The 13,764-nt window shown below is 50.9% G+C and overlaps 1 protein-coding gene across 1 annotated transcript in view; it reads left to right on the top strand.

Annotated features, from left to right (window-relative positions):
* EMILIN1 (elastin microfibril interfacer 1) overlaps positions 1-10,635 on the top strand; it is a 201,510-nt gene extending 190,875 nt beyond the window's left edge. Inside the window, exon 5 of the mRNA XM_063917286.1 lies at positions 10,493-10,635. Within this exon, the coding sequence (XP_063773356.1) occupies positions 10,493-10,635 (143 nt within the window). The remainder of the gene's footprint in view (positions 1-10,492) is intronic.
* Positions 10,636-13,764: the final 3,129 nt, after the last annotated feature.

The following is a 13,764-nucleotide window of genomic DNA, read 5'->3' as shown; positions in this document are numbered from 1 at the left end:
GGAGATTGCTGGTCTATTCAGGGAGTCAGGGGGATCGCTTGACTATTCAGGGAGTCAGGGAGATTGCTGGACTATTTAGGGAGATTGCTGGTGTATTCAGGGAGTCAGGGAGATTGCTGGACTATTCAGGGAGATTGCTGGTGTATTCAGGGAGTCAGGGAGATTGCTGGTTTATTCAGTGAGTGAGGGAGATCGCCGGTGTATTCAGTGAGATCGCTGGTCTGTTCAGGGAGTCAGGGAGATTGCCGGTCTATTCAGGGAGTCAGGGAGATCGCTGGACTATTCAGGGAGTCAGGGAGATTGCTGGACTGTTCAGGGAGTCAAGGAGATTGCTGGACTATTCAGGGAGTCAGGGGGATCGCTGGACTATTCAGGGAGTCAGGGAGATTGCTGGACTATTCAAGGAGTCAGGGAGATTGCTGGTCTATTCAGGAAGTCAGGGAGATTGCTGGACTATTCAGGGAGTCAGGAGGATCGCTGGACTATTCAGGGAGTCAGGGAGATTGCTGGACTATTCAGGGAGATTGCTGGACTATTCAGGGAGTCAGGGAGATTGCTGGTCTATTCAGGGAGTCAGGGAGATCGCTGGACTATTCAGGGTGTCATGGAGATCGCTGGACTATTCATGGAGTCAGGGAGATTGCTTGTCTATTCAGGGAGTCAGGGAGATTGCTGGACTATTCAGGGAGTCAGGGGGATCGCTGGACTATTCAGGGAGTCAGGGAGATTGCTGGATTATTCAGGGAGATCGCTGGACTATTAAGAGAGTCAGGGAGATCGCTGGACTATTCAGAGAGTCAGGGAGATTGCTGGTCTATTCAGGGAGTCAGGGAAATTGCTGGACTATTCAGGGAGTCAGGGGGATCGCTGGACTATTCCGAGAGTCAGGGAGATCGCTGAACTATTCAGGGAGATTGCTGGACTATTCAGGGAGTCAGGGAGATTGCTGGTCTATTCAGGGAGTCAGGGAGATCGCTGGATTATTCAGGGTGTCATGGAGATCGCTGGACTATTCAGGGAGTCAGGTAGATTGCTGGTCTATTCAGGGAGTAAGGGAGATTGCTGGACTATTCAGGGAGTCAGGGGGATCGCTGGACTATTCAGGGAGTCATGGAGATTGCTGGACTATTCAGGGAGATCGCTGGACTATTAAGAGAGTCAGGGAGATCGCTGGACTATTCAGAGAGTCAGGGAGATTGCTGGTCTATTCAGGGAGTCAGGGAGATTGCTGGACTATTCAGGGAGTCAGGGGGATCGCTGGACTATTCAGGGAGTCAGGGAGATTGCTGGACTGTTCAGGGAGATCGCTGGAATATTCAGCGAGTCAGGGAGATCGCTGGACTATTCAGGGAGTCAGGGAGATTGCTGGTCTATTCAGGGAGTCAGGGAGATTGCTGGACTATTCAGGGAGTCAGGGGGATCGCTGGACTATTCAGGGAGTCAGGGAGATTGCTGGACTATTCAGGGAGATTGCTGGTGTATTCAGGGAGTCAGTGAGATTGCTGGTCTATTCAGGGAGTGAGGGAGATCGCCGGTGTATTCAGTGATATTGCTGGTCTATTCAGGTAATCAGGGAGATCGCCGGTCTATTCAGGGAGTCAGGGAGATTGGCGGACTGTTCAGGAAGTCAGGGAGATCGCCGGACTGTTCAGGGAGTCAGGGCGATCACCGGTCTATTCAGGGAGTCAGGGAGATTGCTGGACTATTCAGGGAGTCAGGGAGATCGCCGGACTATTCAGAGAGTCAGGGAGATTGCTGGTCTATTCAGAGAGTCAGGGAGATTGCTGGACTATTCAGGGAGTCAGGGGGATCGCTGAACTATTCAGGGAGTCAGGGAGATTGCTGGACTATTCAGGGAGTCAGGGAGATTGCTGGTCTATTCAGGGAGTTAGGGAGATTGCTGAACTATTCAGCGAGTCAGGGGGATCGCTGGACTATTCAGGGCGTCAGGGAGATTGCTGGACTATTCAGGAAGATTGCTGGTGTATTCAAGGAGTGAGGGAGATCGCCGGTCTATTCAGTGAGATCGCTGGTCTATTCCGGGAGTCAGGGAGATCGCCAGTCTATTCAGGGAGTCAGGGAGATCGCCGGACTATTCAGGGAGTCAGGGAGATCGCCGGACTATTCAGGGAGATTGCTGGTCTATTCAGGGAGTCAGGGAGATTGCTGGTGTATTCAGGGAGTCAGGGAGATTGCTGTACTATTCAGGGAGTCAGGGAGATTGCTGGTCTATTCAGGGAGATTGCTGGTGTATTCAGGGTGTCAGGGAGCTTGCTGGTCTATTCAGGGAGTGAGGGAGATCGCCGGTGTATTCAGTGAGATTGCTGGTCTATTCAGGGAATCAGGGAGATCGCCAGTCTATTCAGGGAGTCAGGGAGATTGCCGGACTGTTCAGGGAGTCAGGGAGATCGCCGGACTGTTCAGGGAGTCAGGGAGATCGCCGGACTATTTAGGGAGTCAGGGAGATCGCCGGACTATTCAGGGAGTCAGGGAGATCAATGGACTATTCAGGGAGATTGCTGGTCTATTCAGGGAGTCAGGGAGATCGCCGGACTATTTAGGGAGTCAGGGAGATCAATGGACTATTCAGGGAGATTGCTGGTCTATTCAGGGAGTCAGGGAGATCGCCGGTCTATTCAGGGAGTCAGGGAGATCGCCGGACCATTCAGGGAGTCAGGGAGATCGCCGGTCTATTCAGGGAGTCAGGGAGATTGCTGGACTATTCAGGGAGTCAGGGAGATCGCCGGACTATTCAGAGAGTCAGGGAGATTGCTAGTCTATTCAGAGAGTGAGGGAGATTGCTGGACTATTCAGGGAGTCAGGGGGATCGCTGGACTATTCAGGGAGTCGGGGAGATTGCTGGACTATTCAGGGAGTCAGGGAGATTGCTGGTCTATTCAGGGAGTTAGGGAGATTGCTGGACTATTCAGGGAGTCAGGGGGATCGCTGGACTATTCAGGGCGTCAGGGAGATTGCTGGACTATTCAGGGAGTCAGGGAGATCAATGGACTATTCAGGGAGATTGCTGGTCTATTCAGGGAGTCAGGGAGATCGCCGGTCTATTCAGGGAGTCAGGGAGATCGCCGGACCATTCAGGGAGTCAGGGAGATCGCCGGTCTATTCAGGGAGTCAGGGAGATTGCTGGACTATTCAGGGAGTCAGGGAGATCGCCGGACTATTCAGAGAGTCAGGGAGATTGCTAGTCTATTCAGAGAGTGAGGGAGATTGCTGGACTATTCAGGGAGTCAGGGGGATCGCTGGACTATTCAGGGAGTCGGGGAGATTGCTGGACTATTCAGGGAGTCAGGGAGATTGCTGGTCTATTCAGGGAGTTAGGGAGATTGCTGGACTATTCAGGGAGTCAGGGGGATCGCTGGACTATTCAGGGCGTCAGGGAGATTGCTGGACTATTCAGGGAGTCAGGGAGATCAATGGACTATTCAGGGAGATTGCTGGTCTATTCAGAGAGTCAGGGAGATCGCCGGTCTATTCAGGGAGTCAGGGAGATCGCCGGACCATTCAGGGAGTCAGGGAGATCGCCGGTCTATTCAGGGAGTCAGGGAGATTGCTGGACTATTCAGGGAGTCAGGGAGATCGCCGGACTATTCAGAGAGTCAGGGAGATTGCTAGTCTATTCAGAGAGTGAGGGAGATTGCTGGACTATTCAGGGAGTCAGGGGGATCGCTGGACTATTCAGGGAGTCGGGGAGATTGCTGGACTATTCAGGGAGTCAGGGAGATTGCTGGTCTATTCAGGGAGTTAGGGAGATTGCTGGACTATTCAGGGAGTCAGGGGGATCGCTGGACTATTCAGGGCGTCAGGGAGATTGCTGGACTATTCAGGAATAAGGGAGATCAATGGACTATTCAGGGAGATTGCTGGTCTATTCAGGGAGTCAGGGAGATCGCCGGTCTATTCAGGGAGTCAGGGAGATCGCCGGACCATTCAGGGAGTCAGGGAGATCGCCGGTCTATTCAGGGAGTCAGGGAGATTGCTGGACTATTCAGGGAGTCAGGGAGATCACCGGACTATTCAGAGAGTCAGGGAGATTGCTGGTCTATTCAGAGAGTGAGGGAGATTGCTGGACTATTCAGGGAGTCAGGGGATCGCTGGACTATTCAGGGAGTCAGGGAGATTGCTGGACTATTCAGGGAGTCAGGGAGATTGCTGGTCTATTCAGGGAGTTAGGGAGATTGCTGGACTATTCAGGGAGTCAGGGGGATCGCTGGACTATTCAGGGAGTCAGGGAGATTGCTGGTCTATTCAAGGAGTTAGGGAGATCGCCGGTCTATTCAGTGAGATCGCTGGTCTATTCAGGGAGTCAGGGAGATCGCCAGTCTATTCAGGGAGTCAGGGAGATCGCCGGAATATTCAGGGAGTCAGGGAGATCGCCGGACTATTCAGGGAGATTGCTGGTCTATTCAGGGAGTCAGGGAGATTGCTGGTCTATTCAGGGAGTCAGGGAGACTGCTGTACTATTCAGGGAGTCAGGGAGATTACTGGTGTATTTAGGGAGTCAGGAAGATTGCTGGACTATTCATGGAGTCAGGGAGATTGCTGGACTATTCAGGGAATCAGGGAGATTGCCGGTCTATTCAGGGAGTCAGGGAGATCGCCAGTCTATTCAGGGAGTCAGGGAGATCACTGGTGTATTCAGGGAGTCAGGGAGATCGCCAGACTATTCAGGGAGTCAGGGAGATTGCTGGTTTATTCAGGGAGTCAGGGAGATTACTGGACTATTCAGGGAGTCAGGGGGATCGCTGGACTATTTTGGGAGTCAGGGAGATTGCTGGACTATTCAGGGAGATCGCTGGTCTATTCAGGGAGTCAGGGAGATTGCTGGACTATTCAGGGAGTCAGGGGGATCGCTGGACTATTTTGGGAGTCAGGGAGATTGCTGGACTATTCAGGGAGATCGCTGGTCTATTCAGGGAGTCAGGGAGATCGCTGGACTATTCAGAGAGTCAGGGAGATTGCTGGACTATTCAGGGAGTCAGGGGGATCGCTGGACTATTCAGGGAGTCAGGGAGATTGCTGGACTATTCAGGGAGTCAGGGAGATTGCTGGACTATTCAGGGAGTCAGGGAGATTGCTGGACTATTCAGGGAGTCAGGGAGATCGCCGGACTATTCAGGGAGATTGCTGGTCTATTCAGGGAGTCAGGGACATTGCTGATCTCTTCAGGGAGTCAGGGAGATTGCTGGACTATTCAGGGAGTCAGGGAGATTGCTGGTGTATTCAGGGAGTCAGAGATATTGCTAGACTGTTCAGGGAGTCAGGGAGATTGCTGGACTATTCAGGGAATCGGGGAGATTGCCGGTCTATTCAGGGAGTCAGGGAGATCGTCGGTCTATTCAGGGAGTCAGGGAGATTGCTGGTCTATTCAGAGAGTCAGGGAGATAGCTGGTCTTTTCAGGGAGTCAGGGAGATTACTGGTGTATTTAGGGAGTCAGGAAGATTGCTGGACTATTCATGGAGTCAGGGAGATTGCTGGACTATTCAGGGAATCAGGGAGATTGCCGGTCTATTCAGGGAGTCAGGGAGATCGCCAGTCTATTCAGGGAGTCAGGGAGATCACTGGTGTATTCAGGGAGTCAGGGAGATCGCCAGACTATTCAGGGAGTCAGGGAGATTGCTGGTTTATTCAGGGAGTCAGGGAGATTGCTGGACTATTCAGGGAGTCAGGGGGATCGCTGGACTATTTTGGGAGTCAGGGAGATTGCTGGACTATTCAGGGAGATCGCTGGTCTATTCAGGGAGTCAGGGAGATCGCTGGACTATTCAGAGAGTCAGGGAGATTGCTGGACTATTCAGGGAGTCAGGGGGATCGCTGGACTATTCAGGGAGTCAGGGAGATTGCTGGACTATTCAGGGAGTCAGGGAGATTGCTGGACTATTCAGGGAGTCAGGGAGATTGCTGGACTATTCAGGGAGTCAGGGAGATCGCCAGTCTATTCAGGGAGTCAGGGAGATTGCTGGACTATTCAGGGAGTCAGGGAGATCGCCGGACTATTCAGGGAGATTGCAGGTCTATTCAGGGAGTCAGGGACATTGCTGATCTATTCAGGGAGTCAGGGAGATTGCTGGACTATTCAGGGAGTCAGGGAGATTGCTGGTGTATTCAGGGAGTCAGAGATATTGCTAGACTGTTCAGGGAGTCAGGGAGATTGCTGGACTATTCAGGGAATCGGGGAGATTGCCGGTCTATTCAGGGAGTCAGGGAGATCGCCGGTCTATTCAGGGAGTCAGGGAGATTGCTGGTCTATTCAGAGAGTCAGGGAGATAGCTGGTCTTTTCAGGGAGTCAGGGAGATTGCTGGTGTATTCAGCGAGTCAGGGAGATTGCTGGTCTATTCAGCGAGTCAGGGAGATTGCTGGTGTATTCAGGGAGTCAGGGAGATCGCTGGTCTATTCAGGGAGTCAGGGAGATTGCTGGTCTATTCAGGGAGTCAGGGAGATTGCTGGTCTATTCAGGGAGTCAGGGAGATTGCTGATCTATTCAGGGAGTCAGGGAGATTGCTGGTCTATTGAGGGAGTCAGGGAGATCGCCTGTCTATTCAGGGAGTCAGTGAGATCGCTGGTCTATTCAGGGAGTCAGTGAGATCGCTGGTCTATTCAGGGAGTCAGGGAGATTGCTGGTCTATTCAGGGAGTCAGGGAGATTGCTGGTCTATTCAGGGAGTCAGGGAGATTGCTGGACTATTCAGGAAGTCAGGGAGATTGCTGGACTATTCAGGGAGTCAGGGAGATTGCTGGTCTATTCAGCGAGTCAGGGAGATTGCTGGTCTATTCAGCGAGTCAGGGAGATTGCTGGTCTATTCAGGGAGTCAGGGAGATTGCTGGTCTATTCAGGGAGTCAGGTAGATCGCCGGACTATTCAGGGAGTCAGGGAGATCGCCGGACTATTCAGGGAGTCAGGGAGATCGCCGGTCTATTCAGGGAGTCAGGGAGATCGCCGGACTATTCAGGGAGTCAGGGAGATCGCCGGACTATTCAGGGAGTCGGGGAGATAGCCGGACTATTCAGGGAGTCGGGGAGATCGCCGGATTATTCAGGGAGTCAGGGAGATCGCCAGACTTTTCAGGGAGTCAGGTAGATCGCTGGACTATTCAAGGAGATTGCTGGTCTATTCAGGGAGTCAGGGGGATCGCTGGACTATTCAGGGAGTCAGGGAGAATGCTGGACTATTCAGCGAGTCAGGGAGATCGCTGGACTATTCAGGGAGATTGCTGGACTATTCAGGGAGTCAGGGAGATCGCTGGACTATTCAGGGAGTCAGGGAGAAAGCTGGACTATTCAGGGAGTCAGGGAGATCGCTGGACTATTCAGGGAGTCAGGGAGATCGCTGGACTATTCAGGGAGTCAGGGAGATCGCTGGACTATTCAGGGAGTCAGGGAGATTGCTGGACTATTCAGGGAGTCAGGGAGATCCCTGGACTATTCAGGGAGATTGCTGGACTATTCAGGGAGTCAGGGAGATCGCTGGACTATTCAGGGGGATCACTGGACTATTCAGGGAGTCAGGGAGATTGCTGGACTATTCAGGGAGATCGCTGGACTATTCAGGGAGTCAGGGAGATTGCTGGACTATTCAGGGAGTCAGGGAGATTGCTGGTCTATTCAGGGAGTCAGGGAGATTGCTGGACTATTCAGGGAGTCAGGGGGATCGCTGGACTATTCAGGGAGTCAGGGAGATTGCTGGACTATTCAGGGAGACAGGGAGATTGCTGGTCTATTCAGCGAATCAGGGAGTCAGGGATATCGCCATCCTATTCAGGGAGTCAGGGAGATTGCTGGACTATTCAGGGAGTCAGGGAGATCGCTGGACTATTCAGGGAGTCAGGGAGATTGCTGGACTATTCAGGGAGTCAGGGAGATTGCTGGACTATTCAGGGAGTCAGGGTGATTGCTGGACTATTCAGGGAGTCTCCTGTGGAATGCGGGAGGGTAGGCAACCATGGACTAAGTCTCAGCTGCAGTGATTAGGTACCCGCGGGGTTAATGCTGAGCAGCACTAAATTGTCCCAGACCCCCAGCCATACTCCTGGCCACTCACTGTGCTGTCGGTTCTCTCTGTCCCCCAGCATGTGGCCACTCATAGGATTGAACTCCCGGCTGCAGCGACTCTTTGCCCAGCAGTCGGCTCCTGGCACACAGCCCCAGCCTTGCAGCACGGGGAGTCAGCTCACAGCCCTGCAGCGCTGGTTCTGGGCTCCCGGCTGCAGCGGCTCCATTGCACGTGGCCACCCCCAGCGCACCAGGGGTTAACACAACACACTGCTGTGGCCACCAGAGCGAATCCGAGCCGCAGCAGATTAAATAATACATTTTCAATAAATGTGTCACGGACCTGCCAATCTGAGAAGCACCGCCTGTGACGTCGGGGTCACTTTGGACACACGGGGTTATACCAACACCTTAGCTGCCACCAGCAGAAGTCCGATTTACCCTCAAACACACTGCAATACTTAGGAAATAAAGGGAGACGTGGGCCACACGAGGCCTTGGGTTCAAAGAATCACAGAATCAGAAACTACAAATTGTAGGTTTAATTCCAAGAATACTTCAGAGCTTTAGTTACAAAAAGTGGTACAAAGATTATTAAGAATATTTTGGTACAATCTCAAAGAAAAATAAAAGGAGATAAGAATTCCGAAGCCTAGACTTACGCACAAATCTAGAATGTGGCCGTGAGGATGACACAGAGGAGTTGATTGATCCACTTCTAGCAATCACTACATCCCATGAAGAATGGGCAGCACGGATGGTGTAGTGGTTAGCATTACTACCTCACAGCACTGAGGTCATGGGTTCCAATCCCACCATGGCCCTAACTGTGTGGAGTTTGTATATTCACTTGCGTGGGTTTCCTCTGGGTACTCTGGGTTCCTCCCACATTCCAAAAATATACTGGTAGGTTAATTGGCTCCGAGCAAAAAATTAACCCTAGCGTGAATGTGTGTGCTTGTACATGTCATAGGGAATATAGATTGTAAGCTCCACTGGGACAGGGACTGATGTGAGTGGCCAAATAGTCTGTACAGTACTGCAGTATGTGTGTGCGCTATATAAATAATGGTAATAAATAATAATAATAATAATAATAATAATCACACACACTACTGAGAGAGTGCTAGTTAGACCCTTCAGCTGCACTCACCCCCTCCCACCCATGGGATTTTTAACCGGTTCAATGCTGGATTGCTGGACTCAGGTCATAAAGTACAGCCTGGAGTTCTAAGTGACCAGTGTGTGTGAAGATGGGCGCTGACTGGTGCTAGGTTTTCATCTTGTCACTACTAGACACATTTCTGGCCTCAGGACATTGGCCCTCATTCCGAGTTGTTCGCTCGCTAGCTGCTTTTAGCAGCATTGCACACACTAAGCTGCCGCCCTCTGGGAGTGTATCTTAGCTTAGCAGAATTGCGAACGAAAGATTAGCAGAATTGCGAATAGAAATTTCTTTGCAGTTTCTGAGTAGCTCGAGACTTACTCCTACACTGTGATCAGCTCAGCCCGTTTCGTTCCTGGTTTGACGTCACAAACACACCCAGCGTTCGCCCAGACACTCCCCGTTTCTCCAGACACTCCCGCGTTTTTCCCAGAAACGCCAGCATTTTTTCGCACACACCCATAAAACGGCCTGTTTCCGCCCAGAAACACCCACTTCCTGTCAATCACACTACGATCACCAGAACGAAGAAATTTCATCGTTAAGCCGTGAGTAAAATACCAAACTTTTTTGCAAATTTACTTGGCGCAGACGCACTGCGAACATTGCGCATGCGCAGTTTGCGACTAATCGCTCCGTTGCGAAAAAAACTAACGAGCAAACAACTCGGAATGAGGGCCATAGTGGGCTGGTGAAATGCACTCGGTGATGACCTCCTGCCCCCCTGGGGTTATGTGCTCAGGAAATAACCCCTTATATCACACACAATAGGAGAAATATCATATTCTGGGATCTGATCATGTGATAGAGACAAAATGTTTTTTACGGGTGAAGTATGAGTGGCCGTCGAGCCGGATCCCGATCGCCGGCATACCGACAGCTGGGCGAGCGCAAATTAACCCCTTGCGGGCTCGCTGTGCTCGTCATGCTATTTATTCTCCCTCCAGAGGGAGAATAGTTGTCGTTATGCCGGGTGTCGGGATTGCGGCGCTGGTTTACTAAACGCCGGGATCCCAACAGGCGGCAAACTGAATGCCACCCGTGTTTTACAAATTGATGAAATTGATGTCTAGTGCCAATATGGCATTAAAGACGGCGCCGCAGCACGGGGGGGTTAACCCTCTCAGTGCCGCAGCCAGCATTAAACATGAAAGTCGGGGGAAGGGGGGAGGGTCTCCTGCACCTCCCCCCCCTTATTGTACTACACAATCAGCTCCCTGGATGTGTTTGGTGTATAAACCTGCGACATAATTTATTCAATTGCACAAAACGCGTTTTTATCACAGCTCCTTTCACATGTTTATCGCCATGTTTTGTTATAGGACCTCCAGGCCTACCTGGTCCTCCAGGGCCTCTAGGTAAAACCGGCCCACCAGGACCCCAAGGACCAGCTGGACCACCAGGGAGAAATGGAGGTCCCGGAAAAGAAGGACCTGTTGGACCTCCCGGTAAGACAAAAATATAAATATATGGGTGTGGTAAAAAGTGGGTGTTATTATACCACAGACAGGGTCAGGATACAGCGTGTGTGATAGTGGGGGATATTATACCATGGACAGGGTCAGGATACAGCGTGTGTGATAGTGGGGGGAGGATATTATACCATGGACAGGGTCAGGATACAGTGTGTGTGATAGTGGGAGGATATTATACCATGGACAGGGTCAGGATACAGTGTGTGTGATAGTGGGGGGAGGATATTATACCATGGACAGGGTCAGGATACAGTGTGTGTGATAGTGGGAGGATATTATACCATGGACAGGGTCAGGATACAGTGTGTGTGATAGTGGGGGAGGATATTATACCATGGACAGGGTCAGGATACAGTGTGTGTGATAGTGGGGATGATATTATACCATGGACAGGGTCAGGATACAGCGTGTGTGATAGTGGGAGGATATTATACCATGGACAGGGTCAGGATACAGCGTGTGTGATAGTGGGGAGGATATTATACCATGGACAGGGTCAGGATACAGTGTGTGTGATAGTGGGAGGATATTATACCATGGACAGGGTCAGGATACAGCGTGTGTGATAGTGGGGGGGATATTATACCATGGACAGGGTCAGGATACAGTGTGTGTGATAGTGGGGGAGGATATTATACCATGGACAGGGTCAGGATACAGTGTGTGTGATAGTGGGGAGGATATTATACCATGGACAGGGTCAGGATACAGAGTGTGTGATAGTGGGGAGGATATTATACCATGGACAGGGTCAGGATACAGTGTGTGTGATAGTGGGGAGGATATTATACCATGGACAGGGTCAGGATACAGTGTGTGTGATAGTGGGGGGGAGGATATTATACCATGGACAGGGTCAGGATACAGTGTGTGTGATAGTGGGAGGATATTATACCATGGACAGGGTCAGGATACAGCGTGTGTGATAGTGGGGGGATATTATACCATGGACAGGGTCAGGATACAGTGTGTGTGATAGTGGAGGATATTATACCATGGACAGGGTCAGGATACAGTGTGTGTGATAGTGGAGGATATTATACCATGGACAGGGTCAGGATACAGCGTGTGTGATAGTGGGGAGGATATTATACCATGGACAGGGTCAGGATACAGTGTGTGTGATAGTGGGGAGGATATTATACCATGGACAGGGTCAGGATACAGTGTGTGTGATAGTGGGGGGGAGGATATTATACCATGGACAGGGTCAGGATACAGTGTGTGTGATAGTGGGGAGGATATTATACCATGGACAGGGTCAGGATACAGTGTGTGTGATAGTGGGGGAGGATATTATACCATGGACAGGGTCAGGATACAGTGTGTGTGATAGTGGGGGGAGGATATTATACCATGGACAGGGTCAGGATACAGTGTGTGTGATAGTGGGAGGATATTATACCATGGACAGGGTCAGGATACAGTGTGTGTGATAGTGGGGGGATATTATACCATGGACAGGGTCAGGATACAGCGTGTGTGATAGTGGGGGGTGGATATTATACCATGGACAGGGTCAGGATACAGCGTGTGTGATAGTGGAGGATATTATACCATGGACAGGGTCAGGATACAGTGTGTGTGATAGTGGGGGGAGGATATTATACCATGGACAGGGTCAGGATACAGTGTGTGTGATAGTGGGAGGATATTATACCATGGACAGGGTCAGGATACAGTGTGTGTGATAGTGGGAGGATATTATACCATGGACAGGGTCAGGATACAGTGTGTGTGATAGTGGGAGGATATTATACCATGGACAGGGTCAGGATACAGTGTGTGTGATAGTGGAGGATATTATACCATGGACAGGGTCAGGGTACAGTGTGTGTGATAGTGGGAGGATATTATACCATGGACAGGGTCAGGATACAGCGTGTGTGATAGTGGGAGGATATTATACCATGGACAGGGTCAGGATACAGTGTGTGTGATAGTGGGGAGGATATTATACCATGGACAGGGTCAGGATACAGTGTGTGTGATAGTGGGAGGATATTATACCATGGACAGGGTCAGGATACAGTGTGTGTGATAGTGGAGGATATTATACCATGGACAGGGTCAGGGTACAGTGTGTGTGATAGTGGGAGGATATTATACCATGGACAGGGTCAGGATACAGCGTGTGTGATAGTGGGAGGATATTATACCATGGACAGGGTCAGGATACAGTGTGTGTGATAGTGGGGAGGATATTATACCATGGACAGGGTCAGGATACAGTGTGTGTGATAGTGGGAGGATATTATACCATGGACAGGGTCAGGATACAGTGTGTGTGATAGTGGGGGAGGATATTATACCATGGACAGGGTCAGGATACAGCGTGTGTGATAGTAGGAGGATATTATACCATGGACAGGGTCAGGATACAGCGTGTGTGATAGTGGGGGGAGGATATTATACCATGGACAGGCTCAGGATACAGCGTGTGTGATAGTGGGGGGAGGATATTATACCATGGACAGGGTCAGGATACAGCGTGTGTGATAGTGGGGGGAGGATATTATACCATGGACAGGGTCAGGATACAGTGTGTGTGATAGTGGGGGGAGAATATTATACCATGGACAGGGTCAGGATACAGTGTGTGTGATAGTGGGGGGAGGATATTATACCATGGACAGGGTCAGGATACAGTGTGTGTGATAGTGGGGAGGATATTATACCATGGACAGGGTCAGGATACAGTGTGTGTGATAGTGGGGGGAGGATATTATACCATGGACAGGGTCAGGATACAGTGTGTGTGATAGTGGGGAGGATATTATACCATGGACAGGGTCAGGATACAGTGTGTGTGATAGTGGGGGAGGATATTATACCATGGACAGGGTCAGGATACAGTGTGTGTGATAGTGGGGGAGGATATTATACCATGGACAGGGTCAGGATACAGTGTGTGTGATAGTGGGGGAGGATATTGTACCATGGACAGGGTCAGGATACAGCGTGTGTGATAGTGGGAGGATATTATACCATGGACAGGGTCAGGATACAGCGTGTGTGATAGTGGGAGGATATTATACCATGGACAGGGTCAGGATACAGTGTGTGTGATAGTGGGGAGGATATTATACCATGGACAGGGTCAGGATACAGTGTGTGTG

The sequence above is a fragment of the Pseudophryne corroboree genome, chromosome 4, assembly GCF_028390025.1.
Source record: "Pseudophryne corroboree isolate aPseCor3 chromosome 4, aPseCor3.hap2, whole genome shotgun sequence".
NCBI lineage: Eukaryota > Metazoa > Chordata > Amphibia > Anura > Myobatrachidae > Pseudophryne > Pseudophryne corroboree.
The sequence above is the reverse complement of the archived record's forward strand: the minus strand, read 5'-3'. Positions and strand labels throughout refer to the sequence as shown.